We start from the raw sequence: 27972 nt of genomic DNA, 5'->3' as shown, positions 1-27972 counted from the left end.
GGGTCATCATAAGGATCAGATGAATTCCCACGCTTGTGAGTATCACATGGTGTTATTAGGTTACTGGGTACAGAGCCCCTCCGCACACCCACACTGCCGCCGCCAACCATCCCGGGTGGGGCAGGCGTCCTGGGCGGGCCTGCCCACGCTCTCAGGCCTGGGGCTCTGGGCAGTGGCAGCAGGAAGGCCGCGGGGTGCAGCCAGGCTGACAGCAGATCTGCAGGGCAGGGTCCTCGCCACGGGCCATCTGGCTGGGGCTGAAGGTCACCGAGGAGTCGAACTGGGCCTTGAGCAGCTGGAGTTGCTTCAGCGCCTGCATCGCCTCGGGGGCGACCTCGGCCACGCCTCCCAGAAGGTTGTAGTTCTCACCAGGGTCCTCAGACAAGTCAAAGAGCAGCGGGGGCTCATGGGCAGTCAGCGGGTTAGAGGCGTGGCAGGCGGGGTCCGGTGTGGTGTCACTGTGGATGGAGCCTGGGGAGGGGGGGCACGTCTGGGCGAGGGGCAGGAGGGGCTGGGCTCTGGGGCTGCGAGGGGTCAGCAGGGCTGGGGGAGAGGAAATTACCCTGGGTGAAGAAGTGAGCTTTGTATTTCCCACTCCGCACAGCAAAGACCCCATGGACCTCGTCTGGGTAAGCCGAGTAGAAGAAGAGAGACTGCCGAGGGCTCTGGGGGCAAAGTCAGGGATCACAGAGTGGGCAGGGGGCCCCCAGCGCTCATGTGCATCTGCCTGGAGCCAGCGGCCTTGTGTCAGGCCCTGGACATGGAGCTGCTCCTCGCCCACCCAAGAAGCCCCACTGGTAGCCCCATCTGGATGCCGGACAGCCAGGGTCCCAGGGTCATAAGCCTTACCTTGCCTGTGCCCAGCAGCAGGGGGCTGAGGTCGACACCATCCAACGTGACGTTGGGCAGTGGAGCCCCTGTCAGTGTAGCCAGGGTGGGCAGCAGGTCCAGGGAGCTGGCCAGCTCATGGGTCACCCCTGGAGGCAGAAAGCTGTGTGATCACTCCACTGGCCACCGGGGTCGGGGAGGTGGGGCCGAGGGTTTGTGAGGAGAGGGCCTGCAGACTGACCAGGAGCGATGTGGCCTGGCCAGAAGGCCAAGGCAGGCTCCCGGACACCACCCTCAAAGGTGGTTCCCTTTCCACAACGAAGAAGGCCAGAGCAGCCGCCATGGGACATCCTCATGGTCTCAGGCCTGGGGCACATAAGGAAGCTGTCAGTGGTGCTCAGGATGACCCCAGAGTTCCACACTGTGCGCAGAAGTGGCCAGCACACATCTGTCCCCTCTGTGTCCTAGACCAGTACCTCCACACACCTGTGGCCCCCAGCTTCCCATATGCCCCATGGGTCACCGTAACACAGCCAGCATCCCCCCGGACACCCTTAGCTGTATGTCCTCAGCCAGTGGTCAGGATGGGGAGGCCCCAGGGACCCGCCAGTGAGGCATCAGCCAGCATGTCCCCACCCGCTGCCACAGCAAACCCGTTGTCTGCAGTGAAGATAACCAGCGTCTCTCCGAGCAGCCCCAGGTCCCCCACAGCTGTCATCAGGGCCCCCACAGCTGCGTCCAGCTCCATCAGGGAGTCCCCAAATGGCCCTCGGCCTGAGCGCCCGGAGAAGCTCTGCCCGCTGAACTGGGGGTAGTGGGTGTGCTGTGGGTGGAGACAGGAGTCAGCGCAGGCTAGGGGTCAAGGGCAGCTCAGGGGACAAGGCCATGGTCACTCACGTGAGAGGCGTAGTACAGGAAAAATGGCCGGCCCTGGCGCTGGGCATCAGCCATGAGGTCACGGGCGAAAGCCACGTAGCGGGCCTCCAGTCCAGGTAGCCAGGGGGGCTGCGCTTCCACGGACAGGTTGGCCAACAGCGGGATAGGGACCAGGCCCTGGTCACAGCTGCCATCACAGGGGGTGGACGGCGGAAAGCAGGTCAGGTTCTGGCAAGGGCCCTGGCGGAGCAGTTCCATTCAGGAGTCTGGGCTGGGGGGTGGGGCTCAAGGGGTTAAGGGGAAGGGGACTGGTCGGGGGTGGGGAGGAGGGTGGTTGAGGGTCCTGGAGGTTCCTACCTGGTCATGGGAGTACGGGATGCCCAGGAATCGATGGAAGCCCTGGTGGGGGGGCAGAAAGGCCCCCTCAGGCCCCACCCCAAGGTGCCACTTGCCAGCTATCCCTGTGAGGTAGCCTCGGGCAGCCAGGACCTCAGCCAGGGTCACCTCCTCCAGAGGCAGGCCCCCGCGGGAGCTGGGCTCCAGAACTCCAGGGTACAGGCCCATCCGGACTGGGAGTCGGCCGGTCAGGAGCGCAGCCCTACAGGGCAAGTCAGAGTCCGTGAGCCAGAGGGAAACTCAGGGTGAAACGGACACACGGAGGGATGAGAGGGGGGACGACAGAGAAATGCGAGCCTCTCCAGAGAGACAGAGCCCTCTGCCTCCCCAGCTGGAGCCCAGAGTGAGTCTGGGAGATGCCCCCTCACGTACCGGGAGGGTGTGCACAGAGACATGGGCACATAGAAATCGGTGAAGCGCAGCCCGCCTGCAGCCAGCTGGTCCAGGTTGGGGGTGGTGGAGCTGGGGTGCCCATAGGAGCCCAGGTCCCCATAGCCCAGGTCATCAGCAAAGATCAGCATGATGTTAGGTGGGCCAGCAGTGGCCAGGCCTAGGGCCAAGGCCAGAGCGAGAGCCCACAGTGCCACCATGGCACACAGCAAGGACGGGACTGTCACAAGAGACCCTTGGGAGAGAAAGCAAACTGGCTCCAGCATGCTCTACCCCAGAGACCCCAGATCCAAGCACTATCTTCCCCTGAGACCCCAAATCCAGATACTACCTCTCCCCAGAAATCCCAAAATCCAGGCACTACCTCTCCCCTGAGACCCCCAGATCCAGACGTGACCTCTCCCCTGAGACCCCCAGATCCAGGCGCTATCTCTCCCCCGAGACCCCCAAATCTAGGCGTTACCTCTCCCCGGAGACTCCAAATCCAGGCACTACCTCTCCCCGGAGACCCCCAAATCCAGGAGTTACCTCTCCTGAGACTCCAAATCTAGGCGCTACCTCTCCCCTGAGACCCCCAAATCTAGGCGTTACCTCTCCCCGGAGACCCCAAATCTAGGCGTTACCTCTCCCCGGAGACATCAAATCCAGGAGCTACCTCTCGCCTGAGACCCCAGACCCAGGCACTACCCCCTTCTTGAGACCCCAGATTCAAATACTTCCCGACCCAGACAACCCCTTCCTGAAGTCCCAGCGGACCTCCGGAGACCACTGACCCCAACAGAACCCAGGAGACCGTAGCCTGGGATATAACTCTCTGGAGACCCCCGGGGACCAGGACACCTGATTCTCGGGCGATCGGACCCTCTTCACCTAAAGGCTGCGGCTCAGGCTCGTGGTCAGGGACAGAAGTCACATGACACTGACCCCCGGGTCCGGCGCGGCTGGACGAGGCCAGTACCCGGCCGAGGAGGGGCGGGTCCCGACAGCGGACAGCGGTGCCCTACGCGGGCGCTTCCGCCTCGGCCCCGCCCCGCCCCCGTCCCCGCCCTGCGGTCCCGTGACCCTCCGCGCGCGGCGGGCCGGGGCGGGGCTCGCGGGGGGGGCGGGGCCTGCTTGGGTCGGGACTGGGTCGGGGTTGGGCCTGGGGGCGCGGGGCGCTGGGCGGCTCGCGCTCGGCCCCCTTCGCGCCCCGAGGCCGTTGGAGGGGCTGGAGCGGGCCCGGCTGGAGCGGCGCGCGGGCTCGGGCGGGGCCCCCGCACCTCCGACCGGGTTTCTGGGTCCTTTTGGAAAGGCCCTGAACGCGCGGGGGGTGTGGGCATCGCTGGATGAGCCGCGCGGAACGACGCGGTGGAACCCGCCGACTGCTGGCTTTTCCCCCAACGTTACTTCCGGCGAGAGAGCAAACTCCTTCAAACCCTTTCCCCTCCGTGCACGCGTCTCCGCGTGTGTGTGTATTGGGTGCGTGTGCGTCCGGGTGTCTGGGGTCTGGCCTGCCTTGGGGTTACCCAATGGGAAGAACCCACCGGCAGGAGACGAGTAGGCTCTGGCTCCATCACTGGACAACCTTGGACAGATGACTTCACTTTTGTGGTCCCCAGTTGGTTCAGCCGTCTCGAAGTCAGAGGGCGTGCCCAGGAGGAAGGTTAGCTGGGTGTTTTACTCTGCAGTAACTGGGGCCCCCAGCCCGCAGCTCAGCTCCCTAGGGCAGCTCCCCCACCCCGGGAAACTCTCCAGGGCAGCTTTCTGGCCTCAGTTTCCCCCACAAGCTCAGGGCATCCCTCTGGGACCTCTGACCTCAGGAAGACCAGGACCTGGGTTTCTGGTTGGGGAGGCTCCTGACCCTGGAACTGACAGGAGAGTGGACAGCGCCCTGAATGGGCTCTGGGAACAAGGGTTGGGGAACAGGACACAGCTTCCACTGAAGCCGCACCCCAGCTGGGGAGCTGGCATTTTCCTGACAAAACATGAAAGCTCAAGACAAGGGGGAGTGTGGGGGAGCAACATTTGAAGGGCAGGAACTCTCAGAGATGGGGCTCAGGGTTGTGGTCAAGACTTGCTGCTGACCTTGTGGGGAAAGGAGGGGTCCGGTCTCTGGCAACCCAACCCCTTGGCGGCACGTTCCAGGGTGGTTTCTGGGCCTTTGCGTGGGAGCGGTATGGGGCTGAGTGGCCAGGACAGGAAGTTTTTCTGTGGCCCAGAAATCTTTGAACCTGTAATTGGAGCTATCACAGCTGGTCGGCGCTGTGAATTGGAGTTTAAAAGGAGTTAACCAAAAGCACTTTCTTCCCTTTCAGCCACAAGCTGGAAACTACCCCAGGCAGCCAAGGACCTGCCCTGATTCTTGGGAAGAGCCTGCCTGCGGTTGTAATGTTACGCAAAAGGCTGGCATCTCCCCCTGCGGCTCCTGAAGGCTGCTCAGGTGTGTGCACACGGGACCGCTGCGACAGCCCGGCCCTGACCTCTAGGTAGGGGGAAGGTCTGTGTGCTGCCAGCTATGTTTGTTCAAAGCCAAGCCTCTGCAGGCGCCTGAGTCTTTTGGAGATGTGAGTTCTTTTTTGGCGTTGCTGCAGGAGCTGGCAGGAGGGTCAGCTTGGGATAGAGGCCTGATGGGAGGCAGCCTGCCAGCCGCATGATGTGGCTCTGGACGCCTGGGACATTGCTAATTTGGAACTGACGCCCACAGTTAGGAGAGGGGCCTTGCAATGAGTGGTGCTGGTCTTGTCTTTCTGTACCTAGGACAAAGGAGGAGAGGCCTCTGTCTCCTGGGCCTGTGTGGGGTGGGTGGGGTGGGTGAGTGTCTTCAGTGAGAACGAGAAGGGATTCTGCACTGGTTCCTGGGGCTGGCTAATGTGGGGACCCAGGACATCCGAAGCCATCTGTGGAGGCCTCCGGCTCCGTCCTTGTTGCCCTCAGCAACCGCCGTTCCTGTTCTTGTGCACCCGGGTGGGATTTCCTCCCCTGCAGCCACCTTGATGTGGTGTGGTTGGCCCCAGTTCCAGAAGGGCACAGCAGGTGGGTGCATCTCTCAACCAAGGGAGGGAGGTTTCCTTGACCAAACTTCAGTCAGGCTCCTGAACTGGCTCCTAGGCCCATCTGTGCACCTCCTTGTAAATCCCAGTTTTAGCAAAAGCGCTTCCCCTCGGTATCTGATCAGGTTCTTTTTCTTCTTCGAGATTTTATCTATTTATTTGAGAGAGAGAGCACATGGGGTGGAGGGGGAGCAGAGGGGGAAGCAGGCTCCCCACCGAGCAGGGAGCCCGACATAGGGCTCCAGCCCAGGACCCTGAGATCATGTCGTGAGTGGAAGGCATCTGGATGGTTAACTGACTGAGCCTCCCAGGGGCCCCCTCTGATCAGGTTCTCTATCCTCTCCCCCACCCTACCCCCCGCCCCCCTGCTGATGTCTGATTCCCCTGACCTGTCCTTGGCCAGAATCCTGGCAGGTTGGTTGAACCAGAACCCCCCTCACCCCTGATGATTTTTTCTTGTGAAGCAGTCGGGCATTCCCACTGACCCCCACTTGCAGCTTGGCTATTGTAGATCAAGTTTTCCTGGACCCTCATAGGGTCCCTGTCTGGGTCTGAAAATTAAACTGATAAAGATTAACAGGAGAGGGCGCCTGGGTGGCTCAGTGGGTTGGGCCGCTGCCTTCAGCTCAGGTCATGATCTCGGGGTCCTGGGATCGAGTCCCGCATCGGGCTCTCTGCTCAGCAAGAGCCTGCTTCCTCCTCTCTCTCTCTCTGCCTGCCTCTCTGCCTACTCGTGATCACTCTCTGTCAAATAAATAAATAAAATCTTTAAAAAAAAAAAAAAAGATTAACAGGAGAAAGCTCATGCATTTGTTTAATTTTATAAGCTTCACCTGACATGGGAGACTTCATAAGGAAATGACCCGGAGAAACAGTTAAACCTGCGTATTTTGTGCTTGGTTGGATGGGGACTGGATAGCTGTGGGAGATTGTGGCAGGTTGAGGTGTACGAGGCTGGTGAAGGGAACTGGGGGCGCCCGTTTGTTGGGCTTCTTCCCTTTGTCTCTGGCAAAGGCTGTTCCTGTTCTCTGGGGACAGGGAGGGTGCCTCTTACAGGAGGGTTTGATGGCCTGTTTCAGGGGAGGTTAGAGTGACCGTCCTGCTTCTGCTGTTTTCTCAGACCCCTTCACCTTGAACTATGCAGTGTGCAAGGCGTCATCGCTGGGGGTGGCATGTTCTGAACCCCATTACCATAGGGGTCTCACTTACCCATGCCGCAACCAGGCCTGAGCCCCCACCACGAAATTCCATCTCTGGTCTGTGTACATACCGTGATGGTCCTGAATAACGTGTGCTTACTGTCTTCACTGGTTAAATGTGTCCTTTCTACAAAATTCTGGTGAGCTGACATACAGTGTCCCATTAGTCTCGGGGGCACAAAGTCACAGGCCAGCAGTTTCACACTTTCCTCACTGCTCGTGCGGTCAGTGTCCTCCTGGCCCCCACCGCCTAGCTCATCCCCACCCCCTCTGGTAACTGCCTGGTTGTTCTCTGTTGTTAGGAGTCTGTTTCTTGGTTTGTCTCTTTTTTCTTTTGTTTATTTGTTTTGTTTCTTAAATTCTGCATATGAGTGGATTCATATATTTATCTTTTTCTGATTTATTTTACTTAGCACTGTAATATGTAGCTCTATCCATGCCATTGCAAGTGGCAAGATTTCATTCTTTTCGGTGGCTGAGTCATATCCCGCTGTAGAGATCTGCCGCTTCTCCTTTACCTGCTCGTCAGTCCGTGGACCGTGGACACTTGGGCCACTTCCATAATTTGGCTATTGTAAGTAATGTTGCAATAAACCCAGGGTGCATGTATCTTTTTGGATTAATGTTCTCGTATTCTTTGGGCAAATGTACAGTAGCGGAGTGACTGGATCATAGGGTAGCTCTATTTTTAGCATTTTGTGGACTCTCTGTACTGTTTTGTAGAGTGGCTGCACCAGGTTGCATTCCCACCAACTACCTTAGCATTTTAACAAGTGTCAGGAATAATTCTTTCTTTAACAAGGTGCTGACTGGGAGGTTCTCATGGCATCCACTGGAAAGGAGAGGGCTTTGGGAAGGCTCCCAGAAAGGGTGTGCAGTTTTGAGCCGGTGGGAGGTTTACTGCCCTGGAGTGCCGTGGCTGGCGTGCAGTGGTGTGCCTCTGGGTCTGCTGTCCCTCTGCCCCTGCCCCACTCACTGCAGATCAGTAGGTACCCTCTGGCCCCAGGCCTCTGACCTCGCTGTTCCCTACCTGAAATTCTCGACCTTACATCAGCCTTGGCTATCTCCCCACCTCCTTCAGGTCCATTGGGATGTCACTGTCTCAGTGAGGCCTTCCCTGGTGTCCAAGCGCCCTCTCCTACTCTCTGCCCAGTTGTGAGCTGTTGCTCTTAGTTGACATAAGCGAGGCTTAGCCTTGGCCGGCATGTGGCAAGTCTGTATTATTCCTACCATTATTGTCATACGGTGGTGCGGGGCCACGACCATGAGGAGTGCCAGACAGGGACAGTGTTCCGCAGGGGGCTGGGGAAGACAGGGCTCACCTGGGTGACAGCAAGGTGGCGAGATGAAGTCAACCTGTCAACTGAGTTACCAGCAGGGAGGAGGTCTTTCAAGTTTCATTCAGTCTTGCACGCAAGAGGAAAGCCTCCGAGAGACTACCTCAAAGATTCATTCAGGGCAGGAAAGAGAATCGCTGTTTGTCTAGATACAAAACAACCTCTGGTTACAGATCACTTTACCGTGAATGACACGCAGCTGGGCTGGTGACCGGTTCCCAAAACAGATTATGCCATCATTAAAGGTCATCAGATCATTGCCTGTGCAATTTCATCAGGAATACTAATTTATGAAGCTCTGCCCAGACCAGCCGGGGGACAGTTTTCCCTTTCCAGTGCTTTCTTTCAAGGGACTGGACGGAGCTCAGACTGAGCATCTTCTCAAGGAGATCCAGTGTTTAGCAGCAGATTCTAGACTCCATGTGTGTGGCCACCGGGACCCCCTACTGCAGAGCCTGGTGCAGGTCTGGCCTCGGGGGCTGGGGTCAGATGTCAGTGCATGGGTCCCAGGGCTTGAGGAACGTAAGGCTGTGGTGTAAGCTCCTCCGGGGGTCAGAGTCTAGCCTTCCAGGTCAAGACAGGGGCACTTTAATGTAAACGCAGGAGAGAAGACTTAGACACCAAGGGAACTGCACCATTTTGCACATCTCCTTCAGCAAAGTCCTGAGGAATGGATATTGGAGGAAGATGACCCTAAATCAGGTGAGACTGACAGTGAGCAACCTTCTGGATCTGAGGGACTGGGATGGTATTGATCCAGCACTAGCAATTAAAACCAGGGCTCACGACAGCCCATGTGATGAAGCTGAGATGCTGAAAAGTCCTTGGCTTGGTGGTGTTGAAAAACAAAATTCAACTGAATAGATGTAAAGATCTAATTAGCTTTATTCAGTGATTCTTGGATCAGGCAGCATCCCATCCAGTAAGGAGAAGGGAGCTCCAAGGAGTCGTACAAACTGGGAGGATTTTAGAGGCAGAAGAAAGGGGATAAGGAAGTAAAAAGAGTGGATTTCTTCAGGCAAGGTCCCCTTTCCTTCCGGAAGGCAGGGGTCTCATCACACAGACCTCACTGGGCTGACCAGGAAATTCCAGACTGACTGGTTGAAATTCCCCTACTGGGAGAGGCTGAAACTGCAGTTAGGTTAGGTTATAAGTCTTGGGGGGCTTAGCAAAAGTGACTACATTTTGGAGCCTGTCGTTTCTTTTTAGCAGTGGAGAAAAAGACATCCAAAGTCTGAGACATGAAGATACTGTGCTTCACCTGCTCAGTTGTCCCCCGTGTGTCCTCTAAGAGGGCCTGGAGGACATCCCTCCATCACCAAGATAATAAAGGCTGTAGTTTGGAGAAGGCAGGGGAGCAGCAACCCTCCTGAGAGGCTCTGGGGAGGCTGCTGTAGGGTGAGATGAAACAGAACGAGGAGATAATGGGGTGGCAGAGGCCACGCAGCTAGGCAGGTGTGGTCATCATGTTGGTCAAACATAGTGATGTGGACTCAGAGACCATTGCATTGGCTCATTGGCCACGGAGTCACCCTCCAGGACACACAGGGGAGTGCTGGTGGAGGCTTGGGTGGTGCTGGAAAACCCTGGGTCTCAGGAACTGGCCTTCATTTGACTCACCACGCAGGAAAGTCGCTCCGGCTCCTCCTCCAATTCCTGGACATGAGTCACTCACAGACCTGAGCCCTGTGCCAGAGGGAAAGACCTGGCGGAAACACCCAAGGCCATGCTAAGTCTTCCCTGTGGCCTCCCCTGCAGGGAGGTGCAGACTTTGCCAAGGTTGCTATGCACTGGGCAGGGTGGGGGGTGGGGGAGGCACTTGAAGTTTTCAGGGATTGTCGGGTACTCGTTTTGAGCTAAAGCCATTCCCTGGACATAAGTCCATCTCACAGTGGACATGGTGGCTATGCAAATTGATCTTGTGTTAATTTCCCCAGTTGTCAAGGTATATTGAGCAGCCAGTGCAACACTATTTGCTGGTCCAGGCAAGGACTTCCAAGGCAGGCCCAGTGAGGCCTCTAGAACACCACTTGAGTATCAGCTGAGGAAACACCAGCTACTTTGACAGCTAAACCCCTAAGACTCAAGAACTTAATAAAACAGATTTCATTTCTTGTTTTCAGAAAGTCCAGTTTGCAACACTGGCAGGGATGGGGGGGGGGCTCTCTTCTCATTATAGTCATTTAGGGACCAGGACAAAGGAAGTGCTGCTATTTTCAACATACAGACTTCAAGTCATCCAGGATACCTACGTCCAGCAAGCAGAAGGGTGAGGAGGGCAGGCAGGCTTGAGCAGGAGGCCTTTGTGGGTTAGCGTTAGAGTAGCACATATCATTTCCACCCAGATCAGTTCCAGAACTCTGTGACATGACCCTACCTAGATGCAAAAGGGGTTGAGAGGTGTGGCCTATTGGGGCCAGCAGTTGGGGCACCAGCTTTCCAACACGTCAGTTTGTCAACTGTGGCAGAAGAGTAACTCCCTAGAGAACCAGTTCCACGGTGTTTCTGGGGGCTGGGTGCATTTCTAGAAGCTCAGACTAGATGCTTCTCTTTCAGTCTTTCCAGCGACTTTGTAGGCACTAATCCTGGTGTATTAAATCCCTTTTTGGTCAAATTAGCTATGCACAGTTCTGTAATCTATATCCAAACTCTAGCTTTTGCATTCAGTGAGATGAGAGGTTGGGGAACTGGGGGGCCAGTGTGTGAGGGATCACTTGGAGGGACATGGGTGATGTCAGAACTTGAGGTGTCAAAATCTGGGGGTGCTTCAGTGGCTTAGTCAGTTAATCATATGACTCTTGATTTCAGGGTAATGAGTTCAAGTTCCTAGTTGGGCTCCATACCCCGTGTGGAGCCTGCTTAAAAAAAAAAAAAAAAAAAAAGATGCCAAAATCCTAAGTGAATGAGAAGATGTAGGTGACCAGTTGGGACCCATTGGTACAGTGCCATATTCCTAGTACCTCATATTTTGGGGTCTGTTTGTGTGTGTATAGGTCTATAATAAACATCTTAAAATGTAAAATGTCCTTCTGTTATTTATACACTCATTTAACATCTGTCCAGCAAACAATCATTAAACACTTATGTGTGCTGACTGCTGTGGTTGAATAAGAAAAGCATTTCTGGGGCGCCTGGGTGGCTCAGTGGGTTAAAGCCTCTGCCTTTGGCTCAGGTCATATCTCAGGTCCTGGGATCGAGCCCACATCGGGCTCTCTGCTCAGCAGGGAGCCTGCTTCTCCCCTTCTCTCTGCCTGCCTCTCTGCCTACTTGTGATCTCTGTCAAATAAATAAACAAAATCTTAAAAAAAGAAAAGAAAAGAAAAGAAAAGAAAAGCATTTCTGAGGCACCTGACTCAGTAGGTAGAACATGCACTTCTTGATCTCGGGGTTGTGAGTTCAAGACCCACACTGGGTATAAAGATTACTTTAAAAAGTTAGAAAAAAAAGAAAAAGAAAAAGATTTTCAACAACATAACCCAGTGCAAAACATTTGGAAATGTTCACTAGAATAAAATTTGCCTTCTTTTAAATGTATGTAGCTGAGCTTGAAAGAAAGCAAGGGATATCCCCAGAGACACTAAATGAAATGGAAACTAAAAGCAAGAGGGCAAGAAAGCATGTTATTGGGGACATTCTCAGGATTTTTAAAGACCCATAACTTCAGTGATGGGCTAGAAAGACTAGAAAAAAATTGGATTTTCAAAAAACAGAAAAGATATTGTGATGATCTCACCACAAGATGCAAATACAATCTCTCCTCAGAATTCATAAGCATAGACTTACCTTCAAATGGGTGTGGGTTTTAAATATATATTACCTGGGTGGTTTGGCATTGAGTTGAAGTGGTTGTAGGTTGGCAGCACGGGGGCGTCTAGCAGGAGAAGATGCAAATAATCTCTGGAGGACCACCATCTTAACTCAGTCTCTCCAGGTTCTCACAGATTGGGTTAGCCAAACATGAGGTCACAATCTAAAATCATAAACCATAGAAGTATGCTAAAAATGTTCACAGAGATAAAAGATGCAATTGAAAACCTGGACAAGAGATGAGAAATGGTCAGAAAGGATCTTGGGGAAAAAAAAAAAAAAAGGAAAGACTCTGATAGATTTGAAAATGAACAAAGTATAACTTTATTTTTTAAAGGTTTATGTATTTATTTGCGAGAGAGAGAGAAAGGGAGGGAGAGACAGAGAGGGAGAGAGAGAGAATAAGCAGGGGGAGTAGCAGAGGGAGAGAGAGAATCTCAAGCAGACTCCCCATTGAGTGCAGAGCCTGGTGCAGGGCTGGATCCCAGGACCCTAAGATCACGACCTGAGCAGAAATCAAGAGTCAGACACTTCATTGACTGAGCCACCCAGGTGCCCCCAAAAATATAACTTTAGAAAACAAAAATAAAATTGAAATTTCAGTAGGCAGATTAAACAGCAAACTAGACACAGCTGAGAATTATTGAATAGGAAGATGGCCCTAGAGGGACACCTGGGTGGCTCATTCAGGTAAGTGTTTGCCTTCAGAGAGACCTGATCCTGAGATCAGGTCATGATCTTAGGGTCCTGGATCAAGCCCTGCATTGGGCTCCCTGCTCCGTGGGGAGCCTGCCTCTCCCTCTCACTCTGCCTCTCCCCCTGCCTGTTCTTAGGCTCTTCCTCTCTCTCAAGCAAATAAATAAAATCTTAAAAAAAAAGATAAAAAGAAGATGGGTCTACAGAAATTACCCAGAATACAAAATAGACTGGGAGATGAGAATATTTTAGAATGAGAGGGTCTAACATATTTAAAAAATTTTAAATCTTTAAAAAATTTCATACCTTATAATTTCATTAAATGTATTCACAACGTTGTAGAACCATTACCATTATCCATTTCCAAAACTTTTCATCATACAAAACAGAAACTCTGTACCCATGAAATAATAGCCACCTATTCCCTCCTCTCCCAGCCCCAGAAATATCTCATACAAGTTGATCATATGTTTGCCCTTTTGTGAATCAGTTATTTCACTTCACATAATGCTTTCAAGGCTCATCCATGAGATCTAACATATTTTTACAGAGGATACTGAGGAGATACAACATTTAAAAAGATGATACCCGGGAAGTTCCAGATTCGATGAAAGACGTAGGCCGTAAGACCCAGGAGTCATAACAAACCCCAAACAGGACAACTAAAACCAAAACAGCACCTATATATAAATTGAAATTGAATCATATTAAAGATGACAGGCTCTTAAAAGCATCCAGAAAGAACAAATACAGAAAGAATAACAACAGCATTTATTTCAATGTCAGCAGTAGAACCTAGATGACAATAGAATCGTAAGTTAAAAATGTGGAGCGTAAATAACTGTTAATCTAGAATTGAATACGTAGGTTGACAGATTGCTACCTGCCTATTCTAATATCCATCATGCTTTCTTCCTCATTAATAGAGCCCTGATTTTGATGTGGGGGGCAGTCATGTGTTCACCTAAGAAAGAACTTCATTTCCTAAGCTCACTTGCAGCCAGACTCAGTTCTGACCAATGAAATAAAGCCGGGTTATTGAGTAGGGTTTAAAAAAAAAAAATCCTTAAGGAGGTCAGACATCTGTTCATGATGAAAAGCTCTCTGCAGATGACAACTAGAAGAGGACCTTCTAAATCTAGTAAAGGCCATCTACCAAAAAACCTTCACTTCATACTTAATGGTGAAATATCAGATACTTTCCTCCCATGACTGAGAGCAAAGCCGGGCTGCTTGCTCTGACTACTTCTATATGACACTGTATTGGTGGTCCCAGCCATTGGAATAAGGCAAGAAAAATAAATAAAATGGAGAAAATTCTAAAGAAATAAGTATTTTGTTATTTGCTGATGACCTGATTATGTAGAAAATCCTGAGGAACCTATAAAAATGCTACTAGAACTAAGTGAATTTAACAAGTTTACAGGCTACAAAGTTTATATACAAAAATATATACTTTTTTGTAGATAACTTTTTTTTTTTTTTTGGCTAGTATACTGGATATACTATACTAACAACAAACAATTATAAAATGAACTTAGGGGTGCCTGGGGGCTCAGTTGTTAAGCGTCTGCTTCAGCTCAGGTCATGATCCCAGGGTCCTAGGATCATGCCCTGCATCAGGCTCCCTCCTCAGTGGGGAGTCTGCTTCTCCCTCTCTGACTCCCCCTGCTTGTGTTCCCTCTCTCACCATGTCTCTCTCTCTGTCAAGTAAATAAATAAAATCTTTAAAAAAAATAAAAAAGGAAATGAACAAAGAAAAAAAGAGACCAATAAAAAACCAGAACTAACTGTAGAGAACAAACTGATGGTTCTAGTAGGAAGGGGTGTAGGGGGATGGGTGAAATAGGTGAAGGGGATTAAGAGCGCGCTTACCACAATGAGCACTGAGTAAGGTATAGAGTTGTTGAATCACTGTATTATTGTACACATGAAATTAATATAGCATTACATGTTAAAAAATAAAAAAAATTCTAAGAATAAAAAATGAAATTAAAATTTCACTTGCAATAATGTGAAATAACAAAATTCTTAGGCATAAATTTAAGAAAAATGCGTAAAAATTCTACACTGAAAACTACTAAGCCTTGCTGAAATAAATTAAGGAAGACCAAAATAAATGAAGAGATTTACCATGATCACACATAGGATGATCCAATATTGTTAAGAATCCATTCTTTCTAGATATAGATATAATTCAGTACCAATAAAATTCCCATCAGGTTTTTAAAAAAATTTGTAGAAACTGACAAACTGATTCTAAACTTTATATGGAAATGAAAATGACCTAAAATAGCCAAAAAGATTACAGAAAAACAAAGTTGTAGGGATTATAGTACTTGATTTCAAGACTTCACAGAAATTAAGAAATCCGGGGTGCCTGGGTGGCTCAGTGGGTTAAAGCCTCTGCCTTCGGCTCAGGTCATGATCTCAGGGTCCTGGGATCGAGCCCCACATCAGGCTCTCTGCTCAGCGGGGAACCTTCTTCCTCCTCTCTCTCTCTCTCTCTCTGCCTGCCTCTCTGCCTGCTTGTGATCTCTGTCAAGTAAATAAATAAAAAAAACCTTTGGAGAAATTAAGAAATCTGGTATTAGTGAAAATATAAATGTAGATTGAAGGAAAAATCAGGAATAGACCTGCATATATGTGATCAACAGATTTTCAATAAACGTGGAAAGGCATTTCAGTGGAAAAGCAAAGTCTTTTCACCAAAAATGGTGCTGGGAGGGTGCTAAAGCAGTAAGACCCGTAGAGACAGAGGACAGAATATTGGGTCCAGGGGCTAGCAGAGGGGGATGGAGAGTTACTGCATGATGGGCACCGTTTCTGTGTGGGGTAATGAAAAAAGTTCTGGAGACCCACGGACAGCGGAGATGGTTGCACAATAATACGGATGGACGTAAAGCCACTGAGCTAGACAGTGGCTAAAAGGGTGTATTTTATGTTATATATATCTCACCACAGTAAAAACTATTTTGAAATAATTTGAAAAGTGGCGCAAAACAAATGGACATCCCCAAACGGAAAAAACAAATATCAACCCTTTTTGACATCACAGATAAAAACTAATTTGAAATTAATCATAGACCTAACTGTTGCAAATAAAACTTTCAAGATGAAAACACAGAGGAAACGTTTTGTGATTTTTGAGGTAGGCAAAGATTTTTTAGGGCATAAAGAATATGACAAATAAAAGAAAAAATGTGCATTGATTCTATAATAATGAAAGCTTTTTATTCTTTGAAAGAAAATGCCTTTGAAAAGGCAAGCAACAAAATTAGAGAACTTTAGACAAAAAAGCTTGCGTCCAGAATATATAGAGATACTACTAAATTTCGGTAAGTCAAACTACTTAGTTTTTTAAAAACGGGAGAATAGACTCGAACAGACATGTCACCAAAGAAGACCTGTGAATGGTCTACAAGCATGCCAGAAGAGGCTCGACATCATCAGGGAAATGCTGATTTAAACGACAAGGAGATACTGCTACCATCCATTAAAATGGCTACAATTAAAAAAAAGAAAAACCAGTCAATGCCAAGTGTTGGCAAGGGTGTGGAGGAAACGGAAGAAGCTGGAATTCAAAATGATATCACCATTCTGGAAAACTGCTTGCCAGTTTCTTAAAAAGTGAGCGTAGGTCTATCGTAAGACTTAGCCACTCTACCTCCACCCAAGAGAACCAAACGCCACACAGACGCTTCATGCAAGCGTTCCTAGCGGTTCTGTTCACGATCCTTCCGAACTAAAAAAGTATACATCTCAACAGATTAATTGATAGGCAAAATGTGGTATTTTCTTTTTTTAATAAGTTTATTTATTTTGGTGGGGGACGAGGCAGGGGGAGAGAGGGAGAATCCCAAGCAGGCTCCGCCCTCAGGACAGAGCCTGCCCCGGCCGGATCTCACCACCCCGAGATCGCGACCTGAGCCGGACCCAGAGTGGGACGCTCAGCAGACCGAGCCCCCCAAACGCAGTGTTTTCCTGCAGCGAATCTCACGCAGAACGAAAACAATGAGGAGGGAAGTTCACCCCGAGAAGCGCTTCCCTTGACGCTGGAGGGCAGGCCCGGGCAGGTGGGAGGCTGCGGGCGGATCGGCCGGCGCTGCCCTGCCACCGAGGAAGGCGACAAGGGGGCTGAGACCGCTCTCGGGGACAGGCCCCTTCCCAGGCCCCTTCCCTGGCCCCGCGGGCTCTCCAGCCCCCTCCACTCCACACAGGGAGCAGCTGGTGCCCCAGGCCAGTCGGAGCGGACCGCAGCCCACTCCAGCGGGGCCCCGCGGAGGCGTTTCTTCCAGCAGCAGCGCGCTTGCGGCCCGGTGGGCTTCGCTGTCTTCTTCTTCTTCTTCTTCTTTTTTTTTTTTTTTTTTTAAAGATTTTATTTATTTATTTGGCAGACAGAGATCACAAGCAGGCAGAGAGGCAGGCAGAGAGAGAGGAGGAAGCAGGCTCCCCGCTGAGCAGAGAGCCCGATGGGGGGCTCGATCCCAGGACCCTGAGATCATGACCTGAGCCAAGGCAGAGGCTTTACCCACTGAGCCACCCAGGTGCCCCTGTCTTCTTCTTCTTTTTCTTTTTTAATTTATTTTCAGCATAACAATATTCATTGTTTTTGCACCACACCCAGTACTCCATGCAATCCGTACCCTCCCCAATACCCACCAACTGGTTCCCCAACCCCCCCCACCCCCCCCACCCCCCGCCACTTCAAACCCCTCAGATTGTTTTTCAGAGTCCATAGTCTCTCATGGTTCACCTCCCCTTCCAGTTTCCCCCAACTCCCTTCTCCTCTCCATCTCCCCATGTCCTCCATGCTATTTGTTATGCTCCACAAATAAGTGAAACCATATGATAATTGACTCTCTCTGCTTGACTTATCTCACTCAGCATAATCTCCTCCAGTCCCGTCCATGTTGTTACAAAAGTTGGGTATTCGTCCTTTCTGATGGAGGCGTCATACTCCATCGTGTTCACGTCTTCCCCTCCGGCCGAGGCCCGTAACCGGTTGTTCCGCCTGCAAGGCCTATGCCTGTCTTCCAACACAGGGATGGATTTATTATTTCAAAATAATAACACTACTGGTGTTATTATGGTTAGGATGGTGACTTTGCTGTTATGTATTATTTACCATAACAACAAAAAACCCGCAGAGTTCTTGAATTGTCAGTGACCTTTGCAGGGAAGAGTAAACTCGTGGGTAAAACACATGCTCTTGAAAGAAAAAGTAATTGGAATCCTAAATGTGAAATTAATTAGGCAGATATTTCTGCCCTTAATTTCACAGTTAAAATATTTAAAATCTAATGCTCTAAGAGTATATAACAAAGATCAGTCATCCCTTCACATCACTCTATATGAAGAATGTTCATTAGAAGGCACTCTGGAGATGACAGAAACCAAATCAGAATTAGGTTTATGATGTTAATAAAAACTGTGTTCATTGTGTACCAGGCCTATGGTAAGCATTTCATATTCACTGAGCTCATCTAGCCTGCACAATGGCCCAGAAGGCCAGGAGGTAACCTTTGAGCTGCAAAGGCAAGTGCTTGCCTCGTGTCCAGCAACTGAAACAGGACCTGGCACGTGGCCAGAATAAAGGGGGGAATGACACAATGCCGACCATCGTCCCCAGCCTGGCAGAGTGTGGCATGGTGTTCTGGAGACATAGGAAAGACAGAGGGAAGGTAAGAAGCTTTTCCAGGCCATGTGGGTATTTGGAGGCTGAGCTGGGATTTTAATCCCGACACCTGCTCCAAGGACAAGCCTTCCACCTGTCCAGTAGGTGGCCTCTCAACCGAGAAGGGAAATCTATTGGCCCTTGAAACCAAATTCAAGAAAAACTGAAGTGCTTTCAGATTTCAGGGCACGTTTAGGGACTTACCCTTCAAAACCTCTTCTGTCCCCGCATCTGTTCTTCCTCCACTGTTGCTCTCTTCTTAAGGTTGGAATCTTGGTCACCAGTAGCTATTGAGTTCATGGCTCTTATGTAACCATGAGAGTGTAAGAGTGGAGAAACAGTTGTAAAAGGTAAAATCCCAGCACAAGTGATGTCTGGGGGCCTCAGTCGTGAAGCATCTGCCCTTGTTTGGCTCAGGTCATGGTCCCAGGGTCCTGCGATCAAGTGCCACATCAGGCTCCCTGGTCAGTGGGGAGCCTGCTTCTCCCTCTGCCTGCTTGTGTGGTCTTCCTCTCTCTCTGTCAAATAAATAAATAAAATCTTAAAAAAAAAAATCCCAGGGCAGGATTGTCACTTGTCCTGCTTGGGTCCCATGCCCACTGCCACAGTCCGAGTCCTGGGTCTTCCACGGTCCAGCCTGCATGACTTCGGACCCTTTACGTTACTTACTCTTGATGGCTTTCGGTCCTCATCTGTGTCACAAGAACAGTAACAGCGGCTTGCTCAGTGAATGGCATGTAGCGCTCAAACACCTTAGTAAGGAATGAATTTTCATAATTCTTATTGCATTTTTTAAAAAATCTAAGCAATTTTCATAAAGCTTTGTGGTGGCCTCTCTGTAGAAAACCCCCTGTGAGGTTGTAACCCTTGCCTGCCCCCTTCCGTTTTGAGGTCTGAGTTATATTATTCTTTGTAGTCTCCGGGAAATTAATGTACAAGGAGTCCAGGGGGAGTGGGACTCCTCTGAAGGGACACATTTAGGCTGCTTAGGGTCCCCACATAAATTAGGCCCAACTAAGTTCATAACTTCAAATTACAAACTTTTCACAGAAATAATCTGCCGCAAGTGAAACGATTAGACCACCAAAAAGGTCGTATAATAGAACTAAATTGACTAAATTGAGAAATAGAATCTGTGGTCATTGAAACTGAAAACTCTATGAAAAAGAAAACATATGAGGAGGGGTGCCTGGGTGGCTCAGTGGGTTAAAGCCTCTGCCTTTGGCTCAGGTCATGATCTCAGGGTCCTGGGATCGAGCCCCGCATCGGGCTCCCTGCTCAGCAGGGAGCCTGCTTCCCCCTCTCTCTCTCTGCCTGATTCTCTGCCTACTTGTGATCTCTGTCTGCCAAATAAATAAATAAAATCTTAAAAAAAAAAACCCCAAACCAAAAACATATGAGGAGAATTAACAGCAGATTGAACACAGACAAAGAGAATATTAATGAGGTGGAAGTCAGAATTGGGAAATTACCCAGAACAGAGCACACACAGAGAAAAAAAATACGGTGAGGAAAATAATTGTCAATTTAGAAGTCTGCATTGCTGAACTCTCACTCAAGAAAGAGAGCAAAATAAGACATTTCAGAGACAAAGAATTTCTCACTAACAGACATTCATTAAAAGTATCTCGAGCATGTGCTTTCCGGAAAAAGAGACTTCAGCCTTGGAGGAAAAGTGAGTGAAGTGTAAAGCAGCGCTGGGCAGTCCGGAGGCAACAACGGTGGGGACCAGCACCTGGAGGGGGAGGGGAGAGGTCACCGTGAAGGTCTCTCGGTCTTCTCGTTCGTAGAAGGGAGGTGGAGAGAGTCATCGACTGTAGAATTTGTCAGTTAGGCAGGGCGGAAAGTGTATTTACGAAGGGATAGAGAATGCAAACCTTCCAAGCCAACACGAGTTGAGGGAAAGGGGAATAAAGAACACTTGACCCGTCCAGGGGAGGACAGAAAGGGAGAAAAAGGAAGCATAGATAAGACAGATGCCTATCTTAAAAAGACAGACAATACAAAATAAGATAGTAAAGATCTATTAAAACCTATCACAATCATAATAAACACACCATTAAAGGCTGAAAACTACAAGATTGATTTAAAAAAAATCTAGCTACAGAGACTGTATATCAAAAGCATACTTAAGATATAAGGAAAAGGATAGAAAAAGATATTCACAAAAAAGGGCTATGGTAGATTAATGACTGGAAAAAAAGAAATTAAGGTAAAAACATTATTAGGGATAAAGAGCAGTAGTGTATAATAACAAAAGGAATAATTATCAGGAAGGTATAATAATCTTAAACCTCTTAGCTCTTAAAAACCGAGTCTCAAAAATATAAAACCCAAACTGGCAGATTTCGTGGAGAGACTGCTAAAACCAATATCATAGTAGTGGGATTTTAACCCATTTCTTTTAGTAATTTCTAAATCAAGTAGATGCAAAATTAGAAAAGGCATGGGATATTTAAATAATACAGTTAACAAGCGGGATATAACGGAGATTTTGTATCTGCGGCTCTCTGTATCTCTATATCTTCTTGCACGCAAGCATTCCTATGGAACAGACAGGAAACCTTTATAGAAAGAGCCAGTGCAGCCAGGCTACACGGGAAGTCTTCACACAATCCCAAAAGATCAGGGCTATACAGACCCCCTCCTCGGACCATATACAATAAAGTAAGAAATCAGCCACTAAAGGTTAGTCCTCTCTCCAAAAAAACCTATTATGCATTTGAAAATGTAAAGAAGCATACTTTCAGCAATTCCCAAGCCAAAAAAATTGATACTAGAAAATCAGAAGAACGTGAAATTAAAAATACTACTTATCAATTCTTAAGGGACATTAACTGAAGTGCCACTTGGAAATATAAAAACTTAAAAGCTTACAATCAGAAAAGGGAAAGACTAAAAATTGAATTAAATATCCAACTCGAGAGTTTAGAAAAAGAATCATAACACAATAAAAAAAATAGAGATAATAGAACAGAATAAAACCAAATAGAAAATACAGATGATTAGCAAAATAAAAAGCTGATTCTTTTAAAAAAATATTTATTTATTTATTTGGTAGAGAGAGAGAGAGAAGGTGCAGGAGCATAAGCAGGGGGAGTGGCAGGCAGAGGCAGAGGGAGAAGTAGGCTCTCTTATGAGCAGGAAGCCTGTTGTGGGGTTTGATCCCAGGCCCCTGGGGTTTTGATCCGAGCCAAAGGCAGACATTTAACCTACTGAGCCAACCAGGTGTCCCTAAAAAGTTGATTCATTTTTAATTTTTAAAAGATTTTATTTATTTATTTGACAGACAGAGATCACAAGGAGGCAAAGAGGCAGGCAAATAGAGAGAGGGGGAAGCAGTCTCCCCGCTGAGCAGAGGACCCTGAGATCATGACCCGAGCCAAAGGCAGAGGCTCAACCCACTGAGCCACCCAGGCGCCCTAAAAAGCTGATTCTTTAGAAATAATTTGTATTCCCAGAAGAGTAAAACTTAGTGTATCAGATTCAGGATGATATATTGACGGACATTAAATAAGTGGAGGGAATCAAACTTAGCCCCAGTGACACCGGCCCCAGACGGTTTGACAGTGAGCTCGACATCGGAGGATTCCTGTCTCGCAGGAAGGGCTCCAGACTTTGGGAGAGGGTCTGAGCTGCAGAGAAAGTTGTGGGAGCTTTGGAGCCCCCACTGTGTCCCGGGCACTCCTCCTGGGCCACAGACACAGTAAACGGTAAGTAAGTGAATGCGAGTGTGTTAGCACAGGTGCCGTGGCAGGAAGAGAACTAGATCAGAGGGAGGCGGGCGGAGGAGCATGGGGAGAAAACTGTGGACAGGAGAGAAGGGCAGTCAGTGGGGGGCTGAGAACGGAATGCCCCACCAAGTTGTCATGGAAACCGAGGGGGAGTGGGGGAGCTGGGAGAAGCTGCTGAGGGAGGCAGGGTTGGGATTTGGGGGAGGAAGCGGCCCCAGGAGTGGGGAAGGAGGGAGGGCAATACGAGGAAGTGAACGGAGGCCATCAACTGCCCGGAGAGGAGCCCCCCACAGAGGCCAGGAGGGCATGGACCACAGACGCTGGAAGGGGGCTTAAGAATGTGAAGGTGCCCGGAAGTCAATCAAGGCCACCAGACAACTGAGGTTCGGGAGGTCAAGGAGGAAGAGGGCACGGGGTGTGGCGGGGTGGGGTGGGGCAGGCTGTGGGGAGGCAAGGGCCTTTGTGTGGCCTGTGGGCCTGGGCCAGCTGCGTGGTTGTGGGTTAGGGGCCCATTCCGGGATGTGCCAGGCACTGTTCTAGGTGCTTTGCCCACATGAATTCCCCAAGGCCCTGTGGGGCCTGTTTGCGTCTGAATATGTGTGGTGAGAGAATGTGGGAAAGAAGCAGGGAGGGTGAGAAACATTCTTCTGGAATCTTGGCCTGGATGGAAGGAGTGGGAAGCAGAGGGCCATGGGTCTGGTGGCTGGACAGAGACACGGGTGCGGAGAGGCTGGGCAGCGGGAGGCAAAGGGTGGCTCTGCCCGGGAGGCGGAGTTTTGCTGAGTGAGGGGCTGGCCAGGGGCCTGGTTGTTTTGTTCCCAACAAAATAAAGGGCAAAGACACCCACCATGCTTTGGCTTCATCCTCTGTAAACCCACCATGCTGCGGGGTTGGAAGGACATAATGTGGGTTAGGTGCTTCTGGGTTCTGTTATTTTTGCTGTTTGCTGGGGTGGTGGTAAGAGCCGGGGGAATGTGCAGGCTTGGAATTCATTCATTATGTGCCCATCCTATGTGCCAGGCACTTTGTGGAACCAGGACAAAACCAAGCAAGGGTTCTGGTATCTCCTGGGGCAGTGCTGGGCCCACCTAGGCCTGGAGACCAAAGATCTGTTGGTTGCGATCAGCAAAAAAGATTTTCCCCTAAAAGATTTTGTGGCTGCACTGCAGGGGGGGCAGTAGATTGGGGGCAGGGAGGCGCTGGGAGGTTGCTGGGGCTCCCTTGAAGTCCAAGCTGGGTGGGCAGCTTGGCAGGGTGAGTGCAGAGGTCTGGGCTGCTGGGACTGGTGGTGAGGAAAGGGGCAGCCTCCTCTTGGCCTCCTGCCTCCATCCCCCCCCCCCCCCCAAACCAAGCACTCGAGCAAGCAGGTTCCTGGCCTAGCAGCCAGCCACAGAGGGACGAAAGGCTGGGAGCTGGGAGTAAAGGCAGCTGGGGTTTGTGGTGGGAGGGTTGGGGAAGGCAGGAATTGTGGGTCTGCTGACTTGCTGGGGGATGGGGGCAGGAAGGTAGTGGAGACAGGAGAGGGGCTGGGAAGCAGCAGTTTCCTCTCTCTAGGGCTGGGCCGCAGGAAATCCAACCCTCACACTTCCCAAGGTGCTTCCTGCAGATAAAGTGGCCTTCGGACAGGCCCCTTCCTGCTCCCCCCTTTCCCCAGCCCTCCCATCCTGCCTTAGTCCCCAGGGGACCCTCAGCTCCCCCACTCCGGCCAGGCCAGTGGCCTTGGGAAGAGTCTGGACAAGGGGGTGGGAGGTCTGGGCATCCTGGGGCCACACTTCCCGGCAGGGAGGGTCCAACCGGGCTTGAGGAGAAAGCAGGACCAGACCCACAGACAGCGCTGGAGATTCGGCTCTGTGGGGTCAGTGGAGTCCTGGGAGGCAGAGATTTTTCTCCTAAAGTGGTAGTGGATGGAAGAGGGGTGAGCCAGGGCTCCCTCAGGGGTTAGGGGTGGTCCTTGGGAAGAGGGCCTTGCTCTGGGGTGATCGGAGATCGCTCTGTTGGCATAGGGGTCGGTATGGGGGGGGGGCTTTGTGGTGGGCAGGTAGTTGTCAAGGTGGCTCTGTGGGGAGTGGTCTGTTCTTGGAGGGAGTGCCAAGTGCTGTTCTTGAGGGGTTGGGGTGTTTCCAGGTTGTCATGGGGGAGGGGTAGGGAGGTTTTTCTCTGTGTAGGGGGTTCATTCAAGTTTATTCCTGGGAGCCTCGGGGGATTCAGGGCTGTTCTAGGAGAAGGCTGGGGAGGTTGGGGGGGGCGCCCAGGGGCTCTTTTCTAATGGGGACCAGGCTGGGTCATGCTTGGTTGTTCTGTGACCATTATCAAGCACGTCCAGTGAAAGGGTGAGCAGCTCCGCTATGGGGTTCAGGGCCTTTCTTTGGGGGCACAGTCAAGACATGTTGGGGAGTTCTGGGGAAGTCAGGAGCTGTTTCTCGGGAGCTCGGGGATATTCCGACAGTTAGGGGCTGCTCTTTGCTCCCGGGGTCTTGAGGGCCCAGGTTTCGCAGCACTGGGGTAGTTCTGTGCGGTTTATCAGGGTTGGGGGGGGGTTGAAATGCTCCAATGGGGCGGTGGTGCCTGAGCTAGTTTCTTTACTGCGCTCCCCTCCTCTCCGCCCACTCATCACCCCCTCCCGCGTTGCCACGACAACGTAGAAAACTAAAATTCACTTCCCCGTGCAGGTGGAGACTAGTAGCGCCCCCTCCCCTAAGCCTGTCCTCATAGGTCGCGCCCCCATCCTGTCGTCGCTAAGGTGACGGAAAAGGGGAGACAGGCGTTGGTCTAGGCAGACCACGGGGCCTGGAGAGTGGGGAGGACGAGGCGGCCGTGGAGTCCAGAGCGAACTCCCCAAACTCGGCTGGGGATGCCGGCAGCCGCGCTGAACGCTATTTAGGGTGGTCGTAAGGGTTAAGTCGGAGGGTTAACTGGCTCTCGAGGTGGGAGAGCCCCTAGCCCTTCCCTGGCCCCGATGTCTCCTCCGTCTCACACCCAGGACTGGGGCAGGGCTGGTCCCCGTCATCTCCCTCGGGCCTTGAGTGGGGTAGGGAGGTCGGTAGAATGGGGGAGAAGCTGCCACCCCCGGAAATTAATTCTCCCGTTTTTCTCTCCCCTTCCCGCCCTCTCTGGTCCCTGTGCCCAACGCGGACCCCACCCCCGCCTCAGGACCCCCGTCTCGCGGACTCTTCCCCGGTGGTCCGCGGATGCTCGCACGCAGCCGAAGGGCGGCGCGGCCCTCGCGGCTCAGCCACTCCCCCCACGCCAAGGCCTAGGACTCCCCACACCCCCCGCGCAGCCCCCAGGGCCCCCGCCCTGTGGGGTGGCCCAGGCCCTCCGCACGAACCCTCCCACCTCACCCCGGGGACCCGAACAGTCCCCCTCGCCCCCGGTCCCCGGCTGGCCCTGAGCCCTCCCGGCCCCCGCCTCCGGCGCGGCCCCCTTGCCACCCCCGCTTCCCTCTCGGCTCAGGCCCCCTCCCCCCGCCGCCCCCGCCCCCGGGGAAGGCAGGCGCCGAGCTGAGCCGGGGCCGATGCAGCTGAGCCGCGCCGCCGCCGCTGCCGCCGCCGCCGCCGCCCCTGCGGAGCCCTCGGCGCAGCTGTCCCCCGCGCCGGCCCCGGCCCCGGCCCCCCCCGGCCCCCTCCCGCGCAGCGCGGCCGACGGGGCTCCGGCGGGGGGGAAGGGGGGGCCGGGGCGCCGCGCGGAGCCTCAGCGCGCTCCGCTCTCGGCCGCGAGCCGCCCGGGCTCCGGCCCGGGCGCCGGCGCTGGGATGGACGGCCCCGGGGCCAGCGCCGTGGTCGTGCGCGTCGGCATCCCGGACCTGCAGCAGACGGTAAGCCCCACCGCCCCGTCCCGGCAGCGCCCCCGCCCTCCTCGCCCAGCGCCCCCCCCCCAACCCCGTCCACCAGCTCCCCCCCATCCTCCCCACCCCCCGCACGCTCGGAGGCGGGTGCCAGGGACCCCAGGCCCGCGGCTACTCACCCCTCCCCCGCCGCCTCCGCGGAGACCCTCCCCACCACTCGGGCGGGGGCGGGGCCCGGGGAAGCACCGCCCTCGGGGCGGGTTCTCGCCCGCTGGACGCGGAGGCGCCGGGTCCCGGGCTGGGGCTCGGGAGCCCCGGAGTCCTGCCGGGGCTCCCGGGACTTGGTCCCCTGCGCCGGGCCGGGCGGGGCCGGGCGGCGCTCATGCGGTCCGCACTCATGATCCCGCTCCGCCGCAGAAGTGTCTGCGCCTGGACCCGGCCGCGCCCGTGTGGGCCGCCAAGCAGCGCGTGCTCTGCGCCCTCAACCACAGCCTCCAGGACGCGCTCAACTACGGGCTCTTCCAGCCGCCCTCCCGGGGCCGTGCCGGCAAGTTCCTGGACGAGGAGCGGCTGTTGCAGGAGTACCCGCCCAACCTGGACACGCCCCTGCCCTACCTGGAGGTGAGCGGCGGGCGGGGGCGCGCGACCGGGGGCGGGGGTGGGGGAGCGCGCGGGGCACGACCCTGGAGTTCCGTAACGAGAGCCGTGGAGGGCACGGCCGTGAGGGGCGCGGACCGGAGGAGTCGGCCGGGCGCGCGCGCGCGCGCGTGTGTGTGCGGTGCGGGAGGGGGTCTGCGTGAGCCCCGCTCAGCGAACGGTGCATACGGTGTGCGTGCGAGGCGCGGGGTGCCGTGTGTGGAGCGTGTGAGGTGTAGAGCAGTACGTGCCGCGAGCGGGTTTTCAGTCCGCGTCTCGCGTGCTGGGAACGCGGGGGGCTTCTGCGGCGCGCGGTGTCCGTGCGCAGAGCCGGGTGTGGAGGAAGCCGCGCCTCACCTGGGTCTGCACATCTGTGCCCCTCCCCCGCCCCGGAGTCTGAGGGCACACCTCAGTCTCTCTCGTTCGCTCACCCCCATTCACGATGGAAAGGGTGTTGAGTGCGCTGTCAGGAGTGGGGACACAGACTGACTTACAGTTTGGGGTGGTGGTGGCAAGGGCAGTGAGCATTATGGTGGCTGAGCTCAAAGTCGGCTTGGCCGCTCGGGTGGCAGAGGGAAATGGGGTCAGTGCCACTCAGGGCATGTCTAGGAAGGTAAGCCTGGAATCAGGTCTTAGCAAAGGTGTGGCATTTGCCAGGGATCCCTGGGGGTGGGAGTGACAGAAAGGGGGTTGCAGGTTAGGGGACGGCGGGCACGCGCGCCATCGGAACTTGGTGTTGGCGCTGTGTCCGTGGTCGTGCGCGTGAGGTTGGTGTGGCCGGCAGGCTGAGGAAACAGGACTTGGTTTTGTGTGTGCATTTGCTCACTCAGCCCAGGTGGGTGCCTTTTCTCTGCCTTTTCTTTACCTGAGCAGTTTCGATACAAGAGGCGAGTTTATGCCCAGAACCTCATTGATGATAAGCAGTTTGCAAAGCTTCACACAAAGGTAAGGAGGAAGCCACAGAGGAGGGACTCCAGAGGTGACCCCCCGACCCCCGTGAGCAGTGCTCCCCTCACCCCAGGCTTCACTGGATTTTGTGATATCAAAAATGCCATTAAAAAATTCCCAAGAGCTCTTCCTCTGCCCCCAGCACCCTCCACCCTGGCTTGGGGCTGACCGCTGTCCCTCCAGCTTGGCTCAGTCTGTTTTCTCTTGCATCGGGGGCCCAGAGCAGGTGCTGGGGCAGCTGGGGGCCTGGGTGCGGACTCCAGCACCATGGCTGTTGTGTGGGTGCTCTACTGCCGGGTTTCAGTGAGATCAGACTCTTGCTCACCCCTCTGGGGGGCCCCTGGCTGGGCGTGGTGGTGGGCTATGATAGCACGTGGTGTCTTGGTGAGAGCCTGGGTGGACTGGGAGTGAAGAAGCACCTGATGTTCTGTGTAGGGGACCTGGGGGCGGGGGGAGGACTAGGAGCCTAGCACTTAGTGGTTACACAGTGCTGGGCACCAATAATTAGGCACTCACTAATTTCCTCCTGGGAGGGGCTATTGTTATCCCATTTTCCAGACGAAGATACTGAGTCCCAGGGAAGTTATGTGACGTGCTTGTGGGTGTCCAGCCAGTGAAACTGGGGCTGAATCCAG

The 27972-nt window shown here is 52.7% G+C and overlaps 2 protein-coding genes across 5 annotated transcripts in view; one reads left to right on the top strand and one right to left on the bottom strand.

Moving 5' to 3' along the window:
* Positions 1 to 33: 33 nt before the first annotated feature.
* ARSA (arylsulfatase A) lies at positions 34 to 3539 on the bottom strand. Of its 3 annotated transcripts, none has more exons than XM_032345741.1 (9): positions 3264 to 3539; positions 2473 to 2725; positions 2062 to 2302; positions 1726 to 1944; positions 1482 to 1651; positions 1070 to 1194; positions 850 to 977; positions 563 to 665; positions 34 to 471 (listed from the first exon to the last, which is right to left on the bottom strand). In XM_032345741.1, exons 2-9 carry the CDS (start codon positions 2688 to 2690, stop codon positions 152 to 154), a joined length of 1524 nt encoding a protein of 507 aa, XP_032201632.1. In that variant the 5' UTR covers positions 2691 to 2725; positions 3264 to 3539; the 3' UTR covers positions 34 to 151. The 3 variants fall into 3 exon arrangements, with proteins under 3 accessions (XP_032201632.1, XP_032201631.1, XP_032201633.1); XM_032345740.1 differs by having other exon boundaries at positions 3331 to 3539; XM_032345742.1 differs by having other exon boundaries at positions 3361 to 3539.
* A 20097-nt stretch (positions 3540 to 23636) lies between these two features.
* Positions 23637 to 27972, top strand: part of SHANK3 (SH3 and multiple ankyrin repeat domains 3) — a 51123-nt gene continuing 46787 nt past the window's right edge. Inside the window, exons 1-4 of one of the 2 annotated variants that reach the window (XM_032345738.1) lie at positions 23637 to 23824; positions 25120 to 25783; positions 26171 to 26374; positions 27263 to 27334. In XM_032345738.1, the coding sequence (XP_032201629.1) occupies positions 25484 to 25783; positions 26171 to 26374; positions 27263 to 27334 (576 nt within the window). In that variant the 5' untranslated portion in view covers positions 23637 to 23824; positions 25120 to 25483. The remainder of the gene's footprint in view (positions 23825 to 25119; positions 25784 to 26170; positions 26375 to 27262; positions 27335 to 27972) is intronic. The other variant, XM_032345739.1, reaches the window with a different exon arrangement.

This window comes from Mustela erminea, chromosome 6 (assembly GCF_009829155.1).
Source record: "Mustela erminea isolate mMusErm1 chromosome 6, mMusErm1.Pri, whole genome shotgun sequence".
Lineage (NCBI taxonomy): Eukaryota > Metazoa > Chordata > Mammalia > Carnivora > Mustelidae > Mustela > Mustela erminea.
This window is presented reverse-complemented; position numbering and strand designations above follow the sequence as displayed.